The sequence below is a fragment of the Eremomyces bilateralis genome (genome assembly GCF_010015585.1).
Source record: "Eremomyces bilateralis CBS 781.70 unplaced genomic scaffold P152scaffold_32, whole genome shotgun sequence".
Lineage (NCBI taxonomy): Eukaryota > Fungi > Ascomycota > Dothideomycetes > Eremomycetales > Eremomycetaceae > Eremomyces > Eremomyces bilateralis.
The window spans coordinates 121190-144089 of record NW_022985098.1 but is presented as its reverse complement, the minus strand read 5'-3'; the positions used below and the strand labels follow the sequence as shown (position 1 = coordinate 144089).

At 54.6% G+C, this 22900-nt stretch overlaps 6 protein-coding genes across 6 annotated transcripts; 3 read left to right on the top strand and 3 right to left on the bottom strand.

Annotated features, from left to right (window-relative positions):
• Positions 1 to 1796: 1796 nt before the first annotated feature.
• P152DRAFT_517344 (uncharacterized protein) lies at positions 1797 to 5136 on the top strand (the record flags this gene model as incomplete). The annotated part of the gene is made up of 2 exons (XM_033683002.1): positions 1797 to 2052; positions 2105 to 5136. Exons 1-2 carry the CDS (start codon positions 2007 to 2009, stop codon positions 5134 to 5136), a joined length of 3078 nt encoding a protein of 1025 aa, XP_033530342.1. The 5' UTR covers positions 1797 to 2006.
• A 3917-nt stretch (positions 5137 to 9053) lies between these two features.
• P152DRAFT_404953 (uncharacterized protein) lies at positions 9054 to 10927 on the top strand (the record flags this gene model as incomplete). Its single annotated transcript, XM_033676793.1, has 3 exons — positions 9054 to 9144; positions 9228 to 9480; positions 9565 to 10927. 3 exons carry the CDS (start codon positions 9054 to 9056, stop codon positions 10925 to 10927), a joined length of 1707 nt encoding a protein of 568 aa, XP_033530341.1.
• Positions 10928 to 11953: 1026 nt separating this feature from the next.
• Positions 11954 to 13543, top strand: P152DRAFT_368707 (Clavaminate synthase-like protein; the record flags this gene model as incomplete). Its single annotated transcript, XM_033675466.1, has 5 exons — positions 11954 to 12277; positions 12314 to 12743; positions 12807 to 12962; positions 13038 to 13297; positions 13385 to 13543. Coding segments are annotated over 5 exons (1329 nt in total), but the record flags the coding sequence as incomplete, so codon positions are not given.
• A 121-nt stretch (positions 13544 to 13664) lies between these two features.
• Positions 13665 to 17246, bottom strand: P152DRAFT_211739 (uncharacterized protein). The gene is made up of 4 exons (XM_033674425.1): positions 16750 to 17246; positions 14845 to 16673; positions 14641 to 14693; positions 13665 to 14586 (listed from the first exon to the last, which is right to left on the bottom strand). The coding sequence occupies exons 1-4, from the start codon at positions 17013 to 17015 to the stop codon at positions 13786 to 13788; spliced, it is 2949 nt and encodes a 982-aa protein (XP_033530339.1). The 5' UTR covers positions 17016 to 17246; the 3' UTR covers positions 13665 to 13785.
• A 416-nt stretch (positions 17247 to 17662) lies between these two features.
• Positions 17663 to 18175, bottom strand: P152DRAFT_211715 (uncharacterized protein). The gene has a single exon (XM_033674424.1). It carries the CDS (start codon positions 18048 to 18050, stop codon positions 17769 to 17771), a length of 282 nt encoding a protein of 93 aa, XP_033530338.1. The 5' UTR covers positions 18051 to 18175; the 3' UTR covers positions 17663 to 17768.
• On the bottom strand, positions 18176 to 20649 carry P152DRAFT_211714 (MFS general substrate transporter). Its single transcript, XM_033674423.1, has 6 exons — positions 20164 to 20649; positions 19790 to 20099; positions 19684 to 19742; positions 19593 to 19632; positions 19065 to 19541; positions 18176 to 19016 (listed from the first exon to the last, which is right to left on the bottom strand). Exons 1-6 carry the CDS (start codon positions 20261 to 20263, stop codon positions 18302 to 18304), a joined length of 1701 nt encoding a protein of 566 aa, XP_033530337.1. The 5' UTR covers positions 20264 to 20649; the 3' UTR covers positions 18176 to 18301.
• Positions 20650 to 22900: the final 2251 nt, after the last annotated feature.

Below are 22900 nucleotides of genomic sequence, written 5' to 3'. Positions count from 1 at the left end.
TGTCGTATGACATCTGGACGTCTACGAACAAGTTACCATTCATTGGACTTCTCTGTCATTATATTTCCGATGAGGATACTATACGACAACGATCAGTCCTCCTAGCTCTACAGGAGATCCGGGGACTCCATACGGGCGTCAATATTGGCTCTGTGCTTCATCAGGCTATCCAGGACTATGGTATTACACACAGAATTGGGTATCTTATGTCGGATAACGCAGAAAACAACACCGCTTCGGTCAAAGAGCTTGGGAGACTTTTGGGCATCCCTTTGGTTGAAAAACGACTTCGTTGTATAGCGCATATCATTAACTTGATATGCCAAGAGCTCGTCAAAGTCTGTCCACGCATCGACCCGGAGATTGTAACGGAAAATACCGATACTATGCAAAATGGCAGACTCGATACTTTCGAAGACAATCCTCATGGTCAACCGGCGGAGCTTGATCTGGGATGTATTACACGACTCAGCGCAATCATTGCTTATATCGAAAAAAGCGCTCAACGCATGCAAGAATTCCAAAACATCCAGGAAGAGATTCTGGCGTCGGGCCACGCAGATCTTGAACAAAAACAGCCCCTCAGGCTAATCCGCGAGAATACGACGAGATGGAACGCGAGATATGACTCGATTAAGAGATCTTTCCTCTTACGTCGCTCAATCGAGCGATATTGTGATCAGGAAACGGACCTTACGGTCGACGCTCCGACTGAGGTAGAATGGAAGGTCCTGGCGACGATCCTCAAGATACTCGAGCCGATGAAAACGACCACGATGTCTGTCCAAGGAGATCCTGTTGATGGTGAGAAAGGCGGCCTTTTCCAGTCGTATCTAGCCATCTGTCTTATTATCCAAAAGCTAGGGCAGGCAACGAAGGATATCACGGAAAGCAACGTATTGCGGATATTGCTCAATCCGTTGGCACGGGCCCAAGCGAAAGCGATCAAATACAGGGCTAAAATAGAGGAGACAGACGTATATCGTCTTGCTTTGATTCTTCACCCCAGGTATAAAAGCCGCTTGTTGCGCTGTATCGATACGAGCTCCCCTTCGGTGGACGATGTTATACAGGACCTCCGCACAGAAGTGTCCAAGCGACGGGCAATGGATTCGGTCGCGCAGAATGCCGAATTTGCTAAAGGCAACCAAACGGACAATACCTTCAGGGAACTCCTGGATACATATGGCCCGCATGTTTCTCCTCCGGATACTACCGCTGTAGACGAGGTCTCTTGTTACCTCGCAGACAGTCTTATCTCTACAGAGACTCCTCTCGGATGGTGGCACAACAATCGTATACGCTACCCAGCGCTGTACTCTATCGCCCTGGACCTCTTCGCGACTCCTGCGTCTGCAGCAGGTATTGAGCGAATCTGGTCTATCTGTGGAAGGATCTTCGATGATGAGAGGTCGCGAATGAAGCCTTCTACAACGGAGAAGTTGGCCTGTTTGCGCGATTGGTTTGCGAATGAGATAATCTCAAGGAAAGATCTGGAGGATATGATGGACAAGAGAAGACGTAGTTGATTGAAGATGTACCTATTTTGTTGACTTGACCAATGCGATGAACTTACTGTACTATGCGATTTTGTATGAAGAGATACAAGGTGGAAACGAGCCAGGCCAAATCACTCAAAAGTGGAGACAACGCCGGAATGGCTTGTATTTGCCTAAATAGCCACCCTGAATACATCAATATGTATTATGTAATCGACTCGGCATTAATATTATCACGTGATGAATGTTTGACATACGACGCGCCTGTTCACGTTCCAGCCTCAATCCGTCGCTGTCCCGCATCTTCGTCTTTTGTCGCGTCAATTCCTCCAAAAGCGGCTCGGTCAAGATGCGTGGAGCTGCACTTTTCCCTTTCGTATTCTAGTGATGATATTGTTGCAGACCCCTCGATGTAGGAGCTCAATTGCCATTTCTCAATCACGTATATGACCGCGCATGTCTCCGACCGCATGCGCTCGTCCGTCCCCCTCAGTTTAACCCTCTCGAATGACCACCAACGCGCCAAATGAGGCCCCGACAGTATCCGACGATGGTGAATGGCTCCGTCCTACGATCCACACGCAATCATCTGACTTGATTTACAGACGTCATCCATCTCTTTCAGATTGTCCGCCGAGCCGACAAGAACTACGATCCGGAGATTGAAGAGGGAGCCACAGCAGCCCTCTATGCCGCCTTCAATCAATACACCGCAGATAACGCCGTCCACCTGGATGACGAGCCCCGATTTTTCGCCATCTTAGGACGCGTGGCTTCGGACGAGCTGCCCGACAGAAGGCTACTGGACCGCCTCAAAGATGCCCTCCAGGAACAGAGAGTCTCCATTGAGCTCGGCGCGTTGGACGAGTTCGATCAGGACGATGTTGTGGAAGGCGTCAGCCAATACCTGATCGAAGATGACGGCACCGACAGCCCACACTCTCCTCTGCGATCTTCCTCGCCCCATGCGACGTCCACATCGGATGATGAGCCGAGCGAGGATCCCCGTGTATTCGGAGATACCACGACCACATCCGACGGCCAAATGCCCCCATCAGACACCATTGGTCAAGGAGAATCTTGGGAGCTGGCTCTGCGGCCCATGCCTGAAAACCGAGACTCATCTGCAATGGTTCCGGCCCATATCCCATCTTTATCGATCGGCGAAGCGATCGCCTGGGCGGATGAATGCTACGACCGCAAGGTTCAGACCTATGCGCGACAGTGCCTGCAAAATTGGCATAACCGTACTTGGGACATTCTGCGTGTGGAGGACCAAGCCCGCGCGCACGATGGATACGTCCTTCTCCGGCAATCAATGGACACTTTGTCGCTGGCATGCAGGGGCATCAGGCAGAAGCGGTATTCGCTGCTTCATTTTGCGAAGCGCGTGGATCGCATCAATTCGCTGCTCGTGAAGGACAAGGCTTTCTCGCACTGGAAAAATACTACCACTATGGGTCGCGACAAGACGCAGTTAGCACGACGCCACATCCTTCGATACCGTTGCTTTGGTAGTTGGCTGAGTTTGACACTTGCCAGTGAACTCCTGCAGCAGAACTTCATTCGCAAGAACTTTCTCCTCAAGTGGCGGCACCGGTGGCTGACCCGGGAGCAAGAGGGCGTCCGCGCGATCGCTTGTCACCAGGACGCCGTGATGCGCCGATCCTTCAAATCGTGGGCCCTGGCAACCCGCGAACGTCAAGCATCACGAACGCTACCGTCCACTCAAAAACAGCGGATCTTCTATCAATGGGCCGACGCGGCGAGGAAGCGCCGATTGGCAACGACCTCGCAAATCAATCTTCACGAGAATAGCCGACGGGATCACCTATTCCGCCGGTGGTTGCAGCGAAGCGGGCAGCATCACGCATTGGAAGATACGGCGCAAGTGTGGAGACGAAGAAAACTACTTTCTGGGACCCTCACGATCCTGGAACGGGCCTCGCAACATCGCATCGCCTTCATACAAGCCTGTGAAGGGTCGAATCGACGACTTGCACGAACTACACTTAGTGTGTGGCATCTTCGGGCTACGCAAGAGGCTCAAGCCGCGCAGTTCTATCGTCGGAGGAAACTTCCAGTGATTTGGCAGCGTTTCCTCTCCGCCGTCATCTGCCGTGTATTTCCGACTCGTCTCAACTGGAGATTCGCAGCCGAGTCGTTGTACAAATGGCGCATGGCTTACTATGAGCGACTAACCGAACGAGAGTGTGAGGCAAGGCTCCGACGAGGCGTGTTCGGCATCTGGGTGGCGCGAAGGCAAGAGCGGGAGACTGATATACGACTCACGACTGAGGTGTTCGAGGACCGAAAGCGGAGGGTCTGGACGCGTGGGTGTCTAAACCGGATGCTGGCCGCGACTCGGGCTCGCCAACGAGACGACGAGACGGCCCAGACGGCCAATGCTCGACGATTGAGCAGAGCTGCCTTGGCAACCTGGCCGCACCAGGCGGGACGTTTGAGGGAGTTGCAAGAGATGGCACGGTTGGCGCAGTTCTTCCTTCTAGCGAAGTACGGGTTTCAAATGCTCGAGCGTGGGTTTACGCAAAGTCGCGAGCGGAGGCGGGAGGAGGGGTTCCGCCTCGTACAGAACCACAGCCGAGTCAGGATTCTTCGAGGTTCCTTTGGCCGATGGAGAGGTCGCGTTGCATTGCTGGAGCAAGGCGACCTAGAAGCCGAAGCCCGTGATGAAGATCGAGTGCTCGGTACCGCTGCTACCGCGATTACGGTGTGGGTGAATCGAACCAGGTCCGTGGTCGAGCAAGACGGGCGAGCCGTCACACATAGGCGACAGCATCTGCTGAAAGGAGCGTTTAGCGCACTCACTGTCAGGCATGGACAACTCCAAGAGCTGGAGCTACATGCCTCTGCATTCCATCTGGAACTGGCCGCAGCTAGCACCACCACATGCCTCCGACAGCTCAACTGGCGACTGTTCCAGCTTCGGCGGAACCACGAGAGTTCTATGGCGTTGCTCGTACGCAACACTGAGAAACACATGCGCAACATGCTACGATACTGGGCCGAACGAACCACGAATCGTCCGAGGCATCAAACCAGCGATACCAGCGGCCCGGGCGAGAATCCCTACACAGCAGACGCACCAGCCACCACAGTCGAAACCCTCCCCCTCGCCACTCCCGCCCGCTCCTCGGAAACGACCTCCACCCAGAAAGACTTCTCCATGTTCGACAACTCCGTCTTCAAAATCCGCGACCTCGACCTCCACCTCGACGCCTTCGACCGCGACGACCCCAAGCCACCGCCCGCCCCACCCTTCGACCCGCACCCCGACCCGCCCTCCGTTCCCGCCGGCACTCGGGATGTTAATCTCTTAGGAACAACCCCCGGCTACCTCCGCACCCCCTCGAAACGCAGCGCTGCGCGCGCGAAGACGCGGGAGCGGCTGCTCGAGCAATCGTCGCGAGTCCCTACGTCTACGCCTGCGGTGCGGGCGGACCCCGGACATGGGACACCGGCGGGGGGGGAAGGGACACCGTTCGTGACGCCGTTTGAGCGGAAGTTGCAGGCTGGGGGGTATCGAGCTGGGGGGTTGGCGGGGAAGAGTGGAGGGGGGAGAGGGAAGAAGGGGGGGGTGTCGTTTGCTGCGTTTGAGGATGTGGCGGAGGAGTGAGGTGACGTCCTGGATAGGGAGGGGGATGGTGTTGTGCTCGTTTGCAGGTGATTGTGTTTCGGGTGTTGGAGGTGTGCGGGACTATGGGTATTGAGATGGACAGTGGGCTATTGGATTGGAGTCACGTCTTGGATTCTGGTTTTGCACAGCGTTGCTCGCCTGACGTTGCTGGCGTCTGGGTTGTGGTTTGGTGGCATTGGATGTGTCAATCGGGCTTCATCCCGTGTCGATTATTGATCAAGATACCCCCTTTTCAGAGCTTTAAGATTCTAACGAAGCACATGAAATAAGCGTCATCAATTCCCCTCGGTCTGCAACCTCTTCTTACTTCTTTCGCGATTTCGAGTAATACGGACGGTCGGGTTTGCGTGTAATTGGTATTCAGTATGATCTCATCTGTATTACATGGAGGACGTTTTGCAGCTCTGGCACATGCATTTGATTATTGATACCCGCCATGAACCCTTGCAGACACTCTTGGTTTGTGTATTTCGGAATCCGGATCTGTTAGGTTGGAGGAACGTGTCAATTGAGATTTGAGATTTGAGACAACGGACCGTTTCACGCCTGACAGCGCATCGCAAGCAATATCATCAGACAACAACAAACACATCACAACTCCTTCAGTCCATGGGGATTTGAAAGCATTTTAGCAAAGCAACACGTCTCCTGGTTTGAAAAGGAGCAGGATCTGTGGCAGACGGGTTAAGAATGGATGTATTATTCATTACGAATCGGGTTCGAAGGCAGTTCACAGTTCATGCTAGCGCTACAGCTGGACAGTCAAGATATTCACATGGCAGCATCCTTTCTACAGATAATCCCCCGCGCCACGTGGTGGCAACAGGCAAAGCAGTCAGCAGCACTGTCCGCGGTCGCCACGCTGGCCTCCGATTCTCCGAAGATCATAGTAACCCAGTCCGACGGAAGCTGATCAGCGTCGCGTCACGCGTGCGAGTGGGGCAGAGAATAAGGGAATCGGGATGGCCGATGGATGTGATATTACCAACCATTCTCTGTAACATCCATCGAATTCTTCATGAGCGCCTCCGAACTCCAACGGACCAAAGACCTTAAACGGTGTGCGTAGTCGCTAGGTCAGGGATACTCTAAAAGGTCGTCGCCTAATATTGTCCCAGATGGGTCGTCGCCGAACGACTTGTCGACATCCTACCTTTCCTACTTACACGGTGGGCGGTGGGTGGTGGCTTTGATAAGACTACTAATATAAGACTCGAGAGAATAGCCTGTTGGATGAGGAGAGATTAGAGAAGGGTCGGGGGTGGTCGAGAGTGGGACATGATATTCAACAGACTTCACCTTGATACTGGAATCGTCCTACTGTCCGGCGCGGTTGGTCGTGGCCACGGTCAAGCGGTATTGGAATCAGGCAACGAGGAGGTACTGATTTGCTGAACGTTGATCTTTCCAAGCAAACGCGACTTGGTTGCTGCGATCCCCCGCCGCTGACATTTGTCGACCCCGGATCACGATAATTATACTGCTACTAAGTAAGCTTCGTTCCCCGTTCACAATTGGGCCGGAACTCCGAGGACCTCGACCTCGACCTCGACCTCGATCCCGAACCAATCGAAGTACCAAGCCATGGCGGTTGAGCAACGCAAGAGGTCGGGTCGCACCAAGTTCCAGGCTCCAGCCCCCTCTTTCAATATCGTGCACCCAGGCGAGCACAGCAAAGGGAGAAATGCATGAATGAAATATTTGCATTGCTAGCAGCGTGGATGGCGAGGAACACGGCATCGGGAGATGGACCGCGGCATGCACGAAACGGTGCCACCTGATTTATGGGATGATTGAAGGAGTGGTTTCTTGATCTCGTTTCACCGATTGGTGATTGCTTCTAGAGAGCTGGGAGTAATAACGGATTCGTACGGGTTAAATGGCCATAGGGTCATAGACAGAGGTGTCGAGGATAGGGTCCCAGAGGACAGAGACATTCTTCAGTCTTCGGGCGATCTCAACGCAGCTGTCCATATGGTACTTGTCACCTGTCAGATGCTGTGCGGTATAAATTCTTTCAGTTGTTTCAGACCAATGGTCGCACAACAGTTCTCAAACAACAAGCGGAGGCACCCCGAATCAAGTTTGCTGCACATTTCCGTTGGAAATTTCTCCGCCATTTGAATGAGGTATGTATGTACGGAATACTAAATAGGTATTTCCTCACGCGAGCGCTGGTGGGCCGATGGCTCCATTGCTAGATTTGCAAGCACTGGGAGCAACGAGCATGTCGATGCCCTGTCCTGCAGTGATGCGATTATCGCAGCATTTCTCGCCAATAATGCGCTCGAGTCTATCCAAGCATCGTCAATGTCGGCTCCATGTCCACAGTCCGCATGAGACCCCCATGTCGGATTTACAGTTTGCTGTACATTCGGGTTCTCTTAGCTTCACCGCCTACAGTAGTGGGCACATGATCCGAACAAGTACCTATTCGGTGGGTGCGAGTCCGTACCGCATCCTGTGATCGTGGCGAGGTTGGTATTCACCGGTGGTATTATGAACGACACTTGGGACGAACGTAGATGGACGAACTTAAATCTTTATAGAATGATTCCATACCGTACTAATATTCGAGTGGACAGCTCTGATCTCACTAGTACTTACCACTTATTGCTGCTCTATATGGATGATTTTCTCTGATACTGACGCCCCCGCAATCTGCCGCAGACTGGATGGACCTAAGACCGCTAGGATCATCAACCATGGCATCAGGCTCGGCAGTGATGATGAAAGTTGGACGCTGTTTGGCTGCCCAGCCTCTTCACCTGTTGGTCAAGGAACTATTATGCTGTCCAGCTGTACCTCCGTACTGCTGTTCCTATTCCCCTGGTAGTCTGGAATTATGTCCTATATGTACTACTATCGAGATTCAAGCGGCATGAATAAGTATGCGAAAGATAGCAGAGAGATGATTTGTGGGCTTCCCTGGCGCCAGCACCGGCCACCACTGACGCAAGGTAGTCCCACCGGCCCAAGAAGGATTACACTGAGCGTCTGGGCGGGTGATTTGCACGGAGGATCATTGAACGAGTAAACGAAAGAAACCCCGTCATCCATATCGCCATATCACCGCACCGGGTTCGCCCTCGCGGCCCCGCCGGCGCTTTGAGCGGACCCTTTCACAAGATTACTGCTGCCCTATCTCCAAGACCCCAAGACCCTCCCAATCTCCTAGATCAGGAATTCAGGATGCGAGGGAGCAAGGCAGCCCAACTCCCACCAGCACATGCATAGCGATCATCACCACAGGCATTATCATCCTTCTGTTAAGAATAACAGGTCTGCTTCATCCAATTCCCTTCAGCTCTCTGACACCGTCAAGTGACGAGTGACGAGCCCGCTATCTGTCGTCACTGCACCCTGTCCACGATATCAAGTTCCGTTGCTTGGTCTCTCTGCCGCACCCCACTCCCACGTTTCTCTCCCGGTTGACCCTCTCTCATTTCCTTTCTCACTTCTACATTTCCTGTTCATCCTTTATATCCGTCGTCGTCGTTCCCATTCGTTTCGTCTCTGCATCCACCCGCCCAACGTCGCCCGATCCCCTCGAGTATCCTTATCCGCCCTCCTGGTTGCTGGCCCTCGGTGCCCCTCTATCCTTGACAGGTTGATAGGTTCTATCCGCCACCTCGAACCTCTCAAAAGTCGGAACCAGAACTCGACATGGTGCAGCCCATCGACTCGTACGCTAAATCCCCAAGGTCAAGGCGATACCGACCTTGACGTTCCGAGTCCTCCTCTCCCATTTTTACCGAAACCGTTCCCATTACGACCGCGGCGATATCTGAAAAGACGGCTCCCACCTCGACCGATTGCGCGCTCACCCCTCTACGGAGGCGGTGAGCAACGACCTTGCGATTGAGCGAACAGCGTGTGTGCGTTCAATCACCGTCATGTTGGTCTCGCGAGGTCCCTTCAGCGATGCTCCCCCTGAGGCACAGTCAAGGGTCGACCGCAATCCAACCCTCCTCTACTCATGGTTCTGTATGTAAATCCCCAGGCCTATGCGGATCCAGTTGGGTCCGCTACATCATAGTAGAACAGATGCTTATGATTTCGTGCAATAGGCACCATCTTCGCCATCACCATCGTGGTGTTCCGTGTGGCCGGTCGCCTGATCAGAAACAACCGCATGTTCCGCGAAGACACGATCATGACCTTGAGCTTGATCCCGCTGCTGATCCGGATGGCTTTCGTCCATGTGGTCCTCGTGTACGACACGAACAATGCCCAGACAGTTGGCTTGAGTGAAGAAGATACCTATCGACGGTCAATTGGCTCGCGAATGGTTCTGGGGTCAAGGATATTCTATGCGCTTTTGTGAGTTTCACCCAAAGTTTATGCGCCGCGCCAGACCATGCAAGGCAGACTTCAATGAGGAATCCATAGCTGACGAGCCATCAGTATTTGGACAGCCAAGTTCACCGTGTCCGAATTCCTCAAACGCATGACATCGACCATCTGGAAGAAATCTTACGAGCGTATCTTGCACAGTATTCGGATCTTTCTGGTCGCCACCTTCTTCATCGTCATTATTGCAACTCTAGCCGAATGCCAGCCATTCACCCACTACTGGCAAGTCATTCCAGATCCCGGCCCTCGATGTCGCCAGGGCTACGCACAACTCATCACTATGGGTGTCTGCGATATGATCACCGATATCGTCCTCGTCGTGTTCCCAATTCCCCTCATTATCAAATCCCGCATGCCGCTGAAGCGCAAGATCTCCCTCGTCATCTTGTTCTCCATGTCCATCATTCTCATCGCAATCACCGCCTACCGCATCCCCGCCGTCATCCGCCACAACGGCCGTCAGCAATATCGAACCGTCTGGGCCAGCTCGGAGATTGTCGCCGCCGCCGCCATTTCGAACGCCGTGGTGCTCGGCTCCTTCCTGCGCGACCGCGGCGTGAAGAAGACCAAGTACAAGTTCGGATCCGCATCCGAGTCCGCCGAGACGCGCCGTCGATCCGTACGTCAAAGTACCATCACCCACAGGCAATGGGGCAGCGATGAAGATCTCGTTGCCGGCTTGGGAGGCTACCGTCTTCCGGAGGAGCTACATGATTCTCATTTTGTCCCTCACGCTCCATCTGTCGCCTCCCCTGCCCAACCACCCCCCACGACCTCTGGACCATTCAAAAGTTGGAATTACCATAATGCCCAGTCAAACCGGGAGTCGGACGATAGCGTCGATCTGAAAGCATCCATGCACTCACCTGTAGATCCCAACCATTCGGACCCCACCGCCCGTCCGCTCCTCGATCTGACGTCCCCATCCGAACGAACCCGCCAACCCTCCTTCTTCGACGTCGGCGGCCTCCTCGACACCGGTCCCGAGCCCTCTCGCTCCCGCAGAACCAGCCACACCTCCCCCATCGCGCACGACTTCGCCCTCGGCAAGAAACCCTCCTCCCGTGCCCTCCTCGACCTCGGCGGCCTCCTCAACAAATATCCCCCCACCGCCTCCGCCTCTCACTCTAGCATCGAACTGGCTAATCGCCCTAAATCCGACAAACGCGCCAATCGGTCTCTCAGCCGCAGCCGGAGCCGAAGTCAGGGCGCGAGTCGAAGGCTCGCGGGCGGGAAGCATAGGGATGCCAGCCAGGACGAACCGGTGCCACCGAGCGGGATCCCACATCCGACGCTCCGGCGGGAGGCGACGGTGCGAGACCTGCAGGATGTGGGGGGCTTGTTGGATGGGGGCGAAACCGGGGAGTCCTCTACAGTGCCTCCGAATCATCATGCGCGCACGAACGCGCAATAATGGGGATGAATCATTTACGGAATACACGGGTCACGAAATGGGTTATGACGTTTGGGAATCATGGACAGCGTTTGATTTTTTTTGGCTCGGTTGGTTTTGTGGATGGCTCGATACCCCCTTTTTTATGCGCGATGCTCGTGGACGTTTTTCGTTCCTCTTGTGGTTTAACATAATGCTTTTATATCCATCGATACGTGGAATGGGCGCCATTCTCGTCGCGTTTGGTTTTCAATGCCTCGCAGACGTCATGTGGAGGACGCTGGGTTGGATATGCCTCCGGCCTAATAAGATTCGAACTGCCGCGCTATCAATGCAATACCTTTGCGTGGAAGAGATTGCGAATACCCTCCTACAACCTGGTACTAGTAGTTGGACCTACGAGGTCCATCGAAGATAGTTACCTTGGCTTGTCGCCCAAACTGTAGTCCGAATGTCCCGTAGACCGTAGTACTCCCAGAATATGTCAGTATTCCTTAAGAGGCAAGTCTCGAACCAAGAGGTGGTGTAGATGAAGCGCGAGATGGGATCTATTCTAACTACAACGTGTATCAATACCGATTGCCGTGTGGTCGAAATATTGCCTTTGCGTTGGGGAGATACGATACTTGTAGTTGGCTGGAATTCATCTTGAGGTACCCTGATCCAGACTCCACTACATCAACAATACCCATCTAGCCAAAGATGCACGATATACCATTTGATTCAATTCTATTCAATTCGTCTAAGGGCGAGACACATTGTATCTCGGCGGGTATAAATTCGACCCGATCTTTTCGTAATATACGCGTGCCATGGTATTTAAATATATTGACCCTCCTATGCAAATGATTTCGGGCAACTGAACATCAAACACAACCCCAAACACGCTTTAATCATTTGGTGATTAGATTTATCTACAACCGCAATCTCATACTTCTCTACTAGATGACATCCATCCCGACGTCAAGCAACAGCGCTCACCAGACTCTCACGTCCATCCAGGCCACCCTTGACTCAGCCCTACCCGAGGATCCTTCAACCGGCTACTCACCATCCGATACGATCCAGGTATGCGGTCCTGCCGTGCTTTCAGCGCTCCCCATCGCGCCAGAGGCAGTGACGCGGCTCGCTCACGCCAAGCTGCACGCATTTCGATTCGATCAGGTGCCGGAGGGATGGCGGCGAGCCTACGTCGAGGGACTGCTCTGGGAGGTCAAAAAGCTCGTTGGTAACGCTATTAAAAATGGAGAGAGCGGTGCGGAGGTGGAGGGGTGGTTGAACGAAATAATCACAAAGTTGGATCGCGGTAGGATCATTGCTGGCGCATGTGGACGGGAAGAGCTGGTGAGGGGGGTGATGGAGAGGCTCGAGGTTGACTACGGAAGCAATTCTACATTATCGATTGAGGCATCATTTGCAATGGACGGTGCTCGATCGAACGAGCCTTCAGATCATGCTGCAAAGCGACGGAAGCTGACATCTCCATCATCATCCCTTCAGCCGCTCAATTCATCACCGAACCCCCCCCTCTCCTTTTCACCCACCCAAATTCCCGGTCCACCCATCCACAAACCCATCCCCCACAGCATCGACATGGACTTCATGTCCTTCCAAAGCCACCTCGACCGCCATGGCAGCCCGCTCATCATCTCCAACCACATCTCGCACTGGCCTGCCTTCTCCGATCCTAACAGGCGGTGGGGCGACCCCAGATACTGGTGGAAGCGGACCATTGGGGGACGGAGGTTGGTCCCGGTGGAGATCGGGAAGAGCTATACTGAAGAGGGGTGGGGTCAGAAGTTGGTGCCGTTCGGCGAGTTTATGGGCCGGCTGATGGGTGCAAGGACGGTCGGACGCGGGTCGATGGGGGGAGAGGGTGGCCGGGGGCAATGCGCCATAGGGGAAGCGGGCATGCAGGGAGTCGGAGAAGATGAAGCACAAGTCTGGTACCTCGCGCAGCATGATCTTCTCAACCAGATACCGGCACTCAGGAACGACATTGCCGTCCCCGACTTCTGCTACTGTACGCCTCCATCTCCACCGCATTATAGGCAAGGTGACGACGCGAAGAATGGGAAGAATACGGACCAGTCACCAAGCGGTAACCCAGAGCGGGACTCCACCTCCCCAGAGCCGCCATCGGATCCGATGCTTAATATGTGGCTTGGACCGGCCAACACCATCTCCCCGCTTCATACGGACCCGCACCACAACATCTTGTGCCAGGTGGTTGGGAGCAAGTACGTTCGACTGTACTCCCCGGGACATTCTCAAGCCCTATACCCTCGAGGACTGGGCGAGGACGGGGTGAATATGGACAATACGAGCCGTGTGGATCTCGATGAGTTCATCGAGCTGTTCGAAAGGCAGAACGAAGACACAGCCGATGAAGTTGCGGAAGAGAAAAAGAGCGATGAAGATTGTCTCACTGACGATGGCTTCGATGACGTCGACTGGCTCTTGGAAGCAAGAAGGGAGGCGCGGCGAGAGTTTCGGGGGAAATACCCTGGATTCCCCGGGACGCCGTACGTCGAGGGCATTATAGAAGAAGGGGATTGCCTGTATATTCCACAGGGGTGGTGGCATTATGTCCAAAGTCTCAGCGTCAGTGCGAGCGTGAGCTTCTGGTGGGACTGAGGGTTCGAGAAGTTCGCTGGAGAGTGCCATGGCACGCTGATGGTATGGCAAATGTATAGATCGGAATCATTGAGGCGCCGAGAAGTATTTCGAATTAGATTAATGTAGATTCCACGGACATGCATCTCCATTCCCCTTCGCGATCGTGATGCATGCCCGCCCAAGCCTGTCATTGCTGGAGGTATTTATCGTAACGCCTGAATAGATGAAAACCGGACCGTCACAAGAGCAACTCCTCCAACCTAACCGTTACCACCGAAGAAAAAACCGTCGAACAAATCCAATTGGCCATTACCGCCCGCCCCATCGTTGAAATTGGCATCGAATCCCCCCATTCCGAATCCAAGGTCCAAGGGACCCATCCCGTTCGACTCCTCGTTGCTCAGTGGGTATGCATCGATGAACTCTAGTTCCGGCAGAGTGGTGAAAGGGCCGGTATATGGGACCTGTTGCTGCTGATAGGGTCCACCATCCTGACCCAGAGTCATCTCGTAGGGCGACCGTGGCTGGTGAGGATGTTGCGCAAGCGCCTGCGTGGGGGAGAGTTCGTACGGGCTGGTCCCGGGGAATGTCGGCGGGGCATGCGAGACTAACGAATCGGACGAGGTAAGCGTCGGACCTGGTTGATGTGGGGGGATGTTCGGATTGGGGGGGTTCATGGGGCGGGAGAGGGCTTGGGAGATGCGGCGGAACGAACGGTCACTGATCTCGTCCTCGGTGAAGAGGTCGCGGAAGTCGTAGTCGAACTTCGGGAGACTGCGGTTGGGCAAGGTGTCTGGCGAGGTCTGAATTACTGATGTGGGTGAGCTCAGCGTCCTCGACGGTTCGGAGAGTGGCGTTTGGCTCGACGGATTGAAATTGGGCCGAGGCCTCTTGGCGTTATTGGGGGGACCGAATCCGGTGGTCGATAGACACATCTGGATCGTGGCTTTGCTCATGCGGTCGAATGCATCGCGACATGCTTCAGCGGGTGGGCATTTCTCGATGAGATCGCCCAATACGGAGGTGGCGGCGAGGACTGTGAAATCCACATCGTCAAGCGTCTGCAGGGATAAATTAGTTGGGGACCAGAGCGGATCCAAGTTCCCTTTACGTACCAAATGTTGCCGCACTATCGTGGAGTGCCAAATCGCGTATAGGAAGGAGATACCTATAGTCCTTGTTAGAGAATTCCCCTGTAGTACCGGTCGTGACGCGAAGTGCGACACGATCACGTCTCTTTCTTTGTCCGGGATCCCACAACCCTGACGATCTAGGGGGGTTGCTTTTGACCAAGCGTAGGGTGGAGGGTGAACACATACCAGCCATGAACAGATGATGCGTTGCAAGATACGTGTAGCTGACCAAATGAACGCGATGCAACTGCCGATAAATCTTAAGGACCTTCTGCCCGGCCTGCGCCACCGTCAGATACACGTGTTCCTCATCCTCTAGATCCTCTACGCTAGCGATGCTCGGGCTATGGACGTCGTTCGGCGCAGACGCCAGGTCATTGGCGAGGTGCGCGGGAACCACTAGACTTTGACGATAGAGCATGATGAGGGCCTGCCAATAGTTGAGCTCCAGAAACAGCGGCGAGAACTGCACGCCAGTGTCGATCTGCGTGGGCGCCGACTCCTTCCACTCGAGCAACCGGCGGTCCACGTCGGAACGCCAGGACTTGAAGGAATAGAAGCCCTCCAGGAACGGGGACGGTAGTTTGGTGTGCATGAACTCGTTGCTCTGGTTGACGCCGCTGGAGCGGGCCTGCTGCGCTTGCTGATACTGCAACACCTGCAAGATTTCGGACTGCAGCAGACGCAGTCGGAAATAATGATGACTGACCCGCTTGTAGCTGGGCGTCTCCGAGCCCCCGGGCGGAGCGAGAAACCCGTCCGGAGTGATATATCGGTCATCCAGGAGGGAGGGGAACTCGGTCGTCACCACCTGGTCGGTGATGCCAAAGGGGCGGCCGACGCAGGTCGACACCAACCGGTCGAATGCGTAGACACACCACCACAACCGTCTTCGCAAGTCCCGCAGCCACTGCCGCCGCCCCCCTTTCATCCCGGAACTGGTCCCCCTCATGGAGACATCCAGATCCCTCGCGACCCTGGCGTCCGCACCCTCATCACCGGGCGGATCCTCGAAGTGGAGTCCCAAGTCGACACCCAGGCGCATGGCCACGCCGCAGATGTACCATAGGCCCGGCGCGATGGGTCGGAGCAACGCGAACCCTGCCAACAGGAGCACAGCTTGCAGTTCCTCCAATCCGCCGCCGATTCCTTCCGGTCGATCCGTCGACGGGGACGAGCCGAGGAACGCTTCCAGATGCACAATGGCCGACGCGTGGTACTCTTCCGGCTGATGCTGCTGGCTCGAGATGCGGCGGCGCTTTCGCGACGGTGGGGAATGCGGTGGCTGCATGGAGGTGGGCTGATCCGGCAGGGGCGGGGTGTCGGAATCGGACGAATGGGCGAGAATCGTGCCGGAGCCGATGGCGCACACGATGTTGAGCATGTAAAGGTCGCGCGGCGACCGGTCCCGTTCCTCGCTTGCATACAGCGTGTTCAACATGGCCATGAACTCGCCACGATGCAGGATGGGGATCTGCGGATTCGCGTGCTCGAAGTATATCTCGACTAACCGGGTCGCAATGTCCCGATCAGGGAACGGCGCGGGCTTGATGGTGGGCCTCGTATGCAGCCCGAAGAACGAATCTCGCATGGAGGCAGTACCTGCTGCTACCGGAGCTGCGGATGACATCGCGCGGCCGGCGCGGACGCTGCCGCGGTCGGATGAGGAGCCTGTCACCGAGCTCTTTACTGCGGCGAAAACGACGCGGGCGAAGGAGATGCCAGAGGTGGACCCCAGGTATCGCGGATCGGATGCCCCTTGCACGGACACCATGCCGATGTTATCTACTAGCTTGTTGAGCTTCTCCTGGTCGTACTGCCCGTCTGGGTTTGCATCCTCCGACTTCCCTGGGACTGCCCCCGAGGAAGTCACCTGGCCGTTGGGAGATTCGTTCGAGGGTTTCTGGCCGGGTTTAAAGGAGAGGGCAAATTGCTCCGGGGGCGTGAATTCGACGCGATTGTCTCGTAACAACCCCTCCAGGTACGCGACCCGAGTTTCGAGGTAGTAGACATATCTGTACGCATGTCCAAAGGTCAGCCGACATCTCCTGAGTATCGAGACGGCACGCGTCACAGCGGGATGTCACTGACGAGCGAGGGATCTCTCTCTTGGTGATGGGGTCAAAGCCCACACACTTCACCCGCGCCTTCTCGCACGCCGAGCAGGCCGGCAAGCGGAGGTCGCAGCGGTGCTTACGCAACCGGCAGCGATTGCAGGCGCTGACATTGCGGAAGGATGACGCACTGGAGGCGGCGGTGGGGGATGCCGCCGCTTTGGCAGGTGGATGACTCGGTGCGCTGGGAGCCCCCAAGACAGCGTCATCCTCCGGGAACTCTCGTTTCACTCCTTTGAGCATTGCTCAGGTCTTCTCCCGTCGCCGAGGCACCAGGCCATGCACCGGCACCGGTCGGCAAGGCCAGAAGGACGCGAAACCGCCGGAGGGAGGCGAGGGAACAATAAGGAGATTGCTCCGGTATGCTGCGTCAGGGACTCGGGATCAACCAGGCTGGGAGATTAATCTGGGACGCTGCACGGGGGCGCTGCAACGGTATAGCGCGGAAGTGCGGTACGGCGGGAGAGGGACGCGGTCCGACGCACCGAATCTGTGATATCGGGAGACTGGATGGTAGCTTCGAAGTTCTGACGGGTTCAAGATCGCAGGGTACATCGGGGCGAAGTGGCTTCAGGAGGAATCAATCTACGGTACGATCCAGAGGCCAAGCATTCGTATCTGCGTTCGACCTTTGGGGGACAAAGATAGGAGTTAGGGTAAGACGGGCTGTATGGATAAGTAGTCGGAGCAAAAGCAAAAAGACGAGATGGTGCGGGGACGGAAATGGCGGGTGTCGAATAGGCGTTGGAGTAGCTGCAACCGCGCGGGTAGAGCCGGTGAAATAGGCGCCTTTGCCGCCCCTCGCTCCCATTCGACTGCCGCCATTTCCGCTCCACTGTCACCGTCACTCATTCTACTGCCAACTTCTGCCGATATACAGGTATTCCGAAAAATATCCCGCGTGTGGCTTTCGTCTGTGATATGTCTGAATGTGGACTGTGAAGGGACGGTTGTCTTAGATCTATCACACAGGACGCTACTTCGATGCACCAGGACTCAGGAGTGCATATGCCGATACCGAAAACGTTGAGATGGATGAATGGACTGATTGAAACAAGTCTCCGACCTGCAGACCACGTTGTGGGACCGTTGCAACGCATCAGATGAAGTCGAGGTTTCCGAGGACCTGAAATAAGAAACAAAACTGGTTCGTGCGCTAAATACTAGAATTCCATATAATCCGCACGTTAAACGATTCCAACGTCGCCTCGACTCCATGTCGTCCGTAGTATAATGCCTCTGGAGCGGTCCCCTCTTACCCTTTCCCTGTGGCACCATGATGCCAACCCGATGCGTTTGATTCCCGCCAATGTGGTTCCCTTTCTGCGCCCTAAAATCATGCCTGCTGGGGTGGTATCGAAACCCGTGAAAAAAAAGACGCCTCTATACGAAATAACTCCGTCCCCCGAATCGAAAAGATGCCGTTGTGTAACGGCGAAATAAGTCCGTCAATAGAAATCCAGTTCGTGGGTCGTCCATACTCCTCCCTGCGCCGATCTATGTCCATCGTCGATGTCGCCCTCCCCCGGTTAGCGAGGTCCATCGTCTTTCTCAGGCGACACACGGTGGGAGGATCGCGAAATAGAGGAGTGCGAGCCAAGGAACGGCGCCGACAGTGGTCGTTCGATGTCCGGATCCTCTTCCATCGGCCGGTCCATCACTGTGCTGGCCTTCGTTCGGCGCATCCACAGCGTCTCCACTCCGCCGCAGATGGAGATGAACGCGAGCAGCCACCACGCCAGACCCGAATAGCCCAACCGCGACCCCGCGCTGTGCACCACGCCCGACACGATCGGCCCGATGCCGCGGCTGAGGCTGGCCGCGGACATAGAGATGCCCAGGAGCGTGCCCCGCAGTCGGCGGTCACCCGTTTCGGAAAGCATGACGTTGAGCGAGGGGAACGTGCATGCTTGGGCGCACACTTTCCAGACGAGGACGAGAAGGATACCCGGTCCGTGGAGGAAGGATGGAAGGAGAGCCAGGTACGGGATGCCGAAGTACAGGATCGGGTAGGAGAAGACAGCGCCCTGGAAGACGCGGAGGCAGCCGAATCGATTGCTTAACCGCGGGTAGGCGACGAGTTGGGCGATTATTTGGAGTACTCCCTGAGCGGAGACGATCCAGCCGATCGATGTCTCGGACAGGCCGAACCCCGTGTCGAACTTGAACGGAAGCTGCGGTGTAGTTCGGGAGGGTTGCTCGGCGAACAGAACCGGGAGAAGCTGCTCAAAGCAAATGGTATGGCTGTAGTCTGTTAGCCTTCGTATCTGGATATCGCGTCAAGGCACTCACAATGCGAGAATGAAGATCGCGGCGATATTGAGAAGGACCTGTTTGGTCAAAGCTCGAAGTAAGGGGGGCGTCTTCGGCCGCAGCGGTTCGCAATTTTCCGGGCTGGTTCGTCCCGACGGGGAAGAAGGCAGCGAAATCAGGGTGGGTAGCGAATCGGTGGATGGGCAGGCCGGCGCTCCATCCTGCAAAAATCGCATCGTCTCTTCCTCGTTCAGCCGAATTTCGCGACCTTGGCCGAAGCACCGCAGAAGGGCATCGCCGCACTCCACACCCCTGTCCCGTCCATGACGCTTCTCCTCGTGCGTCTCCTCGAGGAACAGAAATCCCACCGACAGCGAGAAGAGCACCACTCCAGTGCAGAATACATTAGGTAGCAAGTAAGGGAATCGTACGAAGATGGAGTCGGCCGAGAACCATGACGGATGGTTCTTTCCTGGATCGGCCAAGGATCCTCCGATGATGCCTCCAATAATGGACCTGACAGTAGTCAGCTCATGTAACTGTTGGCATTTTTGGATATTGCCTTACCCAATGCACCACACTGACGGCATAATGGAATACCCAAGGGCTATCATGAACGGTTAGCAAACTTTCCGGATTTGTTGGATAGTGAACCTACCGATATGCTCCGGAGCCGTGACAATCTCCGAGACAGTGGTTTGGATCACACCGATGTTCCTGATATAATTAGGCAGATGTCATACAACAATGTTCTGCATTCTTACCCATTGAGGAGACCACCAAGTATCCGCGCCACCAATGCCACCCATATCGATGGGGCTAATCCGAACAGCAGCATGCTAAGCCCCGTTCCAAACATCCCCATCAGCAGGACCGGCTTCCGGCCGATGCGATCGCTCATCCGCCCCCACACCATGGCCGCGACAAATTCGGCAAACGCAAACGCCGCGGTGACGAGACCGGTGTAGGTGGCGATCTCGTTTTCATTCTCGGTGATGCTGAACCATTTGACCATGAAGAAGATGTAGGGGAAGATGGACATGAAGGCGATGGGCTCGCATAACCGACACAATGCTGGGGAAGCGGGTTAGCCCAATGTTCTGTAAATCGGCGCAAAGGTTGGACAATGGTCGCTCACCCAGTACTCCCAACTGCCTCCATGGGAAGGGTTGGTGCCCTTTCTCCGATGATGTAGCTGGCGACTCCGGTCTCCAGAAGACCAATCTTGCGCTCGACATGATGACTGGCGAGAGCGAGAGATCGGATGGGACTCCCAGAAAAAATTTATCCGTGGACGCAAGCCAAAATGGTAACGATGAAGGCGACTCTATGGACTCATGACGCGGGAGAGGGTCACAAAGGGAATTTAAAGACAAAAGAGGCAATCCACGTCAGAGCCGTCATGGGACACAGAAGGATCGTGTTAAAAGAAGGATTGGAAGCACGACAGTCGGGTAGGGGTGCAGGACGATACGGTGAAGGTGAATAGTGGCCATGATATAGCGAGCAGGCGCACAACATACCTGTACCGTCCGGTTGGCATGGGAAGGGCAAGACCAAGCCGCAAGACCCCATCCTCCAGTTTTTATTTTATTACCTGGGCTTGGTGTTCACCAATGCGCTCCGCTCGGCGCCAAAATACAAATCAAACACACGTCTCTTTCGGCATTTAGCCTGTAATTACCGTTCCATATTGTCGCCCGTGGGCAACAGCCCGACATGTCGTGGACGGTTCCAGGTGATCATTCCCTTCTTCCCCGGGCGACGCACCCCTGACATGACCAGGGAAAAGGGCCGTCGTTCGGGATCCATGTCAGAATCTTGGTCCATTCAAGTCATTCCAGTCGCCGTAGTCAAGGCGGCCGGTGGAGCCAGTGGGACGGGTAAGGCGGGACGAGGAGACGGTCTCAACTCCCACGCGAGGCTTTTAATGGAGGGACCTGGAGGGAAGAAGGGGAATAAGGTGAAGTAGCCAGTGACGAATGGGAATGTCGGGGGAAATGTCATCACTCACTCTAGCTGGATAAGTTCAAATGCTATGGCGGCTGCGGCAGAAGTCGACCAGGGCCAGGGGGATGAAGAGCAACGTACGAGGCTTGCTACTTGCATGGCCTGGGCCTTACCATAATTACCGCTACATATCGAATTGTAATTTGTACCATACGGTAACTTGTAGTAATAGCCCGTTTGAGAACTCGAAATGAAAAATTGGTTGGAAATGTTCCGCATGGATACTGCGGATGTCCTGTGATTCTGCTGGAAGAGAAAGACTGGGACCCAGAGCCACACCAGTGTCCCAGCCTAGCCCAGCCATCATGAGCCAAGTGCTGCGCGCCGCCTGCGCCGCTGTCACTGTCACGGTCACACTGTCACTGCCGCTAACATCGATGGTGGTAATCCTCCTTGTTAGTACGAAGCAGATGAAGATCGGAAGTTCGTAATTTTGCCCCTAGCTAAGCGTAAGATGCGCACTTCCGGTAGCGTGAGTATTGGGTTGTTAGTTTGTTCCTCTCATGTATGATACAGATAGGCGATGGGCTTCCTCACCTCTGGCTGGTCCGAATGCAGCTGCAGCTCAGGTCAACATGTTCCGCTATGAATCATCAGTACATATGCGCCATACGGCCTCCAATTCCTCACCAGGGAAAAAAATATTAAAAAAAAGGCCTACAAGGCAAACGAGGCATCTTGTATTCCCGAATCCTGATATATGTAGCCTGGAGGATGAAGTGTCATGTCATGTTTAGTGGGTGAGTTGCAGGTGTGTAGTGTTATGGTCAGGGTCTGGTGTGGAGTGGCAGCCTTACAGCCTTGCCGTCTGGCAGCACCGAGAACAAGGGAAAGGGACCAATGTCCGCCTGTCGGCTGGTGGGAAGCTTCCCCTTACCGTGGCGCTGGGAGACGCCAATCGACGCCCCATGCTGCCATGACCGGGGCCCTTTGGCACTCTCCACTCTCCACTCTCTATGACTTCACCTGATCACCTCTCCATCGGCCATCACCACCCCAGCCTTCCCCTTAACCTATCTCCAACTCAATTAGGTACGGACTATCGTATTGCCGAGTATCTTAGTGAAGATTGACTTGTCTGACTCGATACCCAGCAGTACCATAAATACCAACTAGGTACCTAATTCTAATTTGAATAAGCCCTCGTTTCAATTTCCAACTCAATGCCCTGTTAAAGTTTAGTTGCCTGTGCAGCTGCGTCATAACTATATTATCAAGTGACCTATCAACTATCAATCTAGCCAATCATTGGGCTTCATTCTATAAATTTTTCCACAAGGCAGCGGACCACTAGTAGCTAGATTGCCAGGCGCCCAGCAGTATTCCGTGTGCCGTTCTCCCCGTGCGCAGATGGTCCTGATGACCTGAATCCTGATCATATTAAGCTGTTCAAATGGGCAAAGTGTACCTCTCAACGGAGCCGGATTGATGCCCAACAATCCTGGCAATGCTTAATGCTAGTCATATAAGGACTTAAATAATATGTGATCTTCCTTCGGGAGCCTAGTGGCCAGTGGTTTTTGCCTGGCTTCACCGCTCTTGTGGTCTTTGTCGTTGTGCTTGACCACTTGACCTGTTGCATGCTGTGATACTAGATGGAATACGTCATAGCGGTCATAGCAATTTGTTAGGACTATGACGCTGTTTGGCTTTCGATGTTTGTGGCTCGGGTTCATGCAGCTCAAGAATAGATCTTATTTTATGGGATGGAGAGGATCAGGCAAGCCTCGAAGCTTTCATAATTCACCAATTGTCCACAACGTTGCACTCATGCTACACAGCTACCGTACATAGTATAGTAATAATATTATTGACTTCACCATTAGACGGACAGCGATATGAGTTATGCGATATTTCTGACTCCC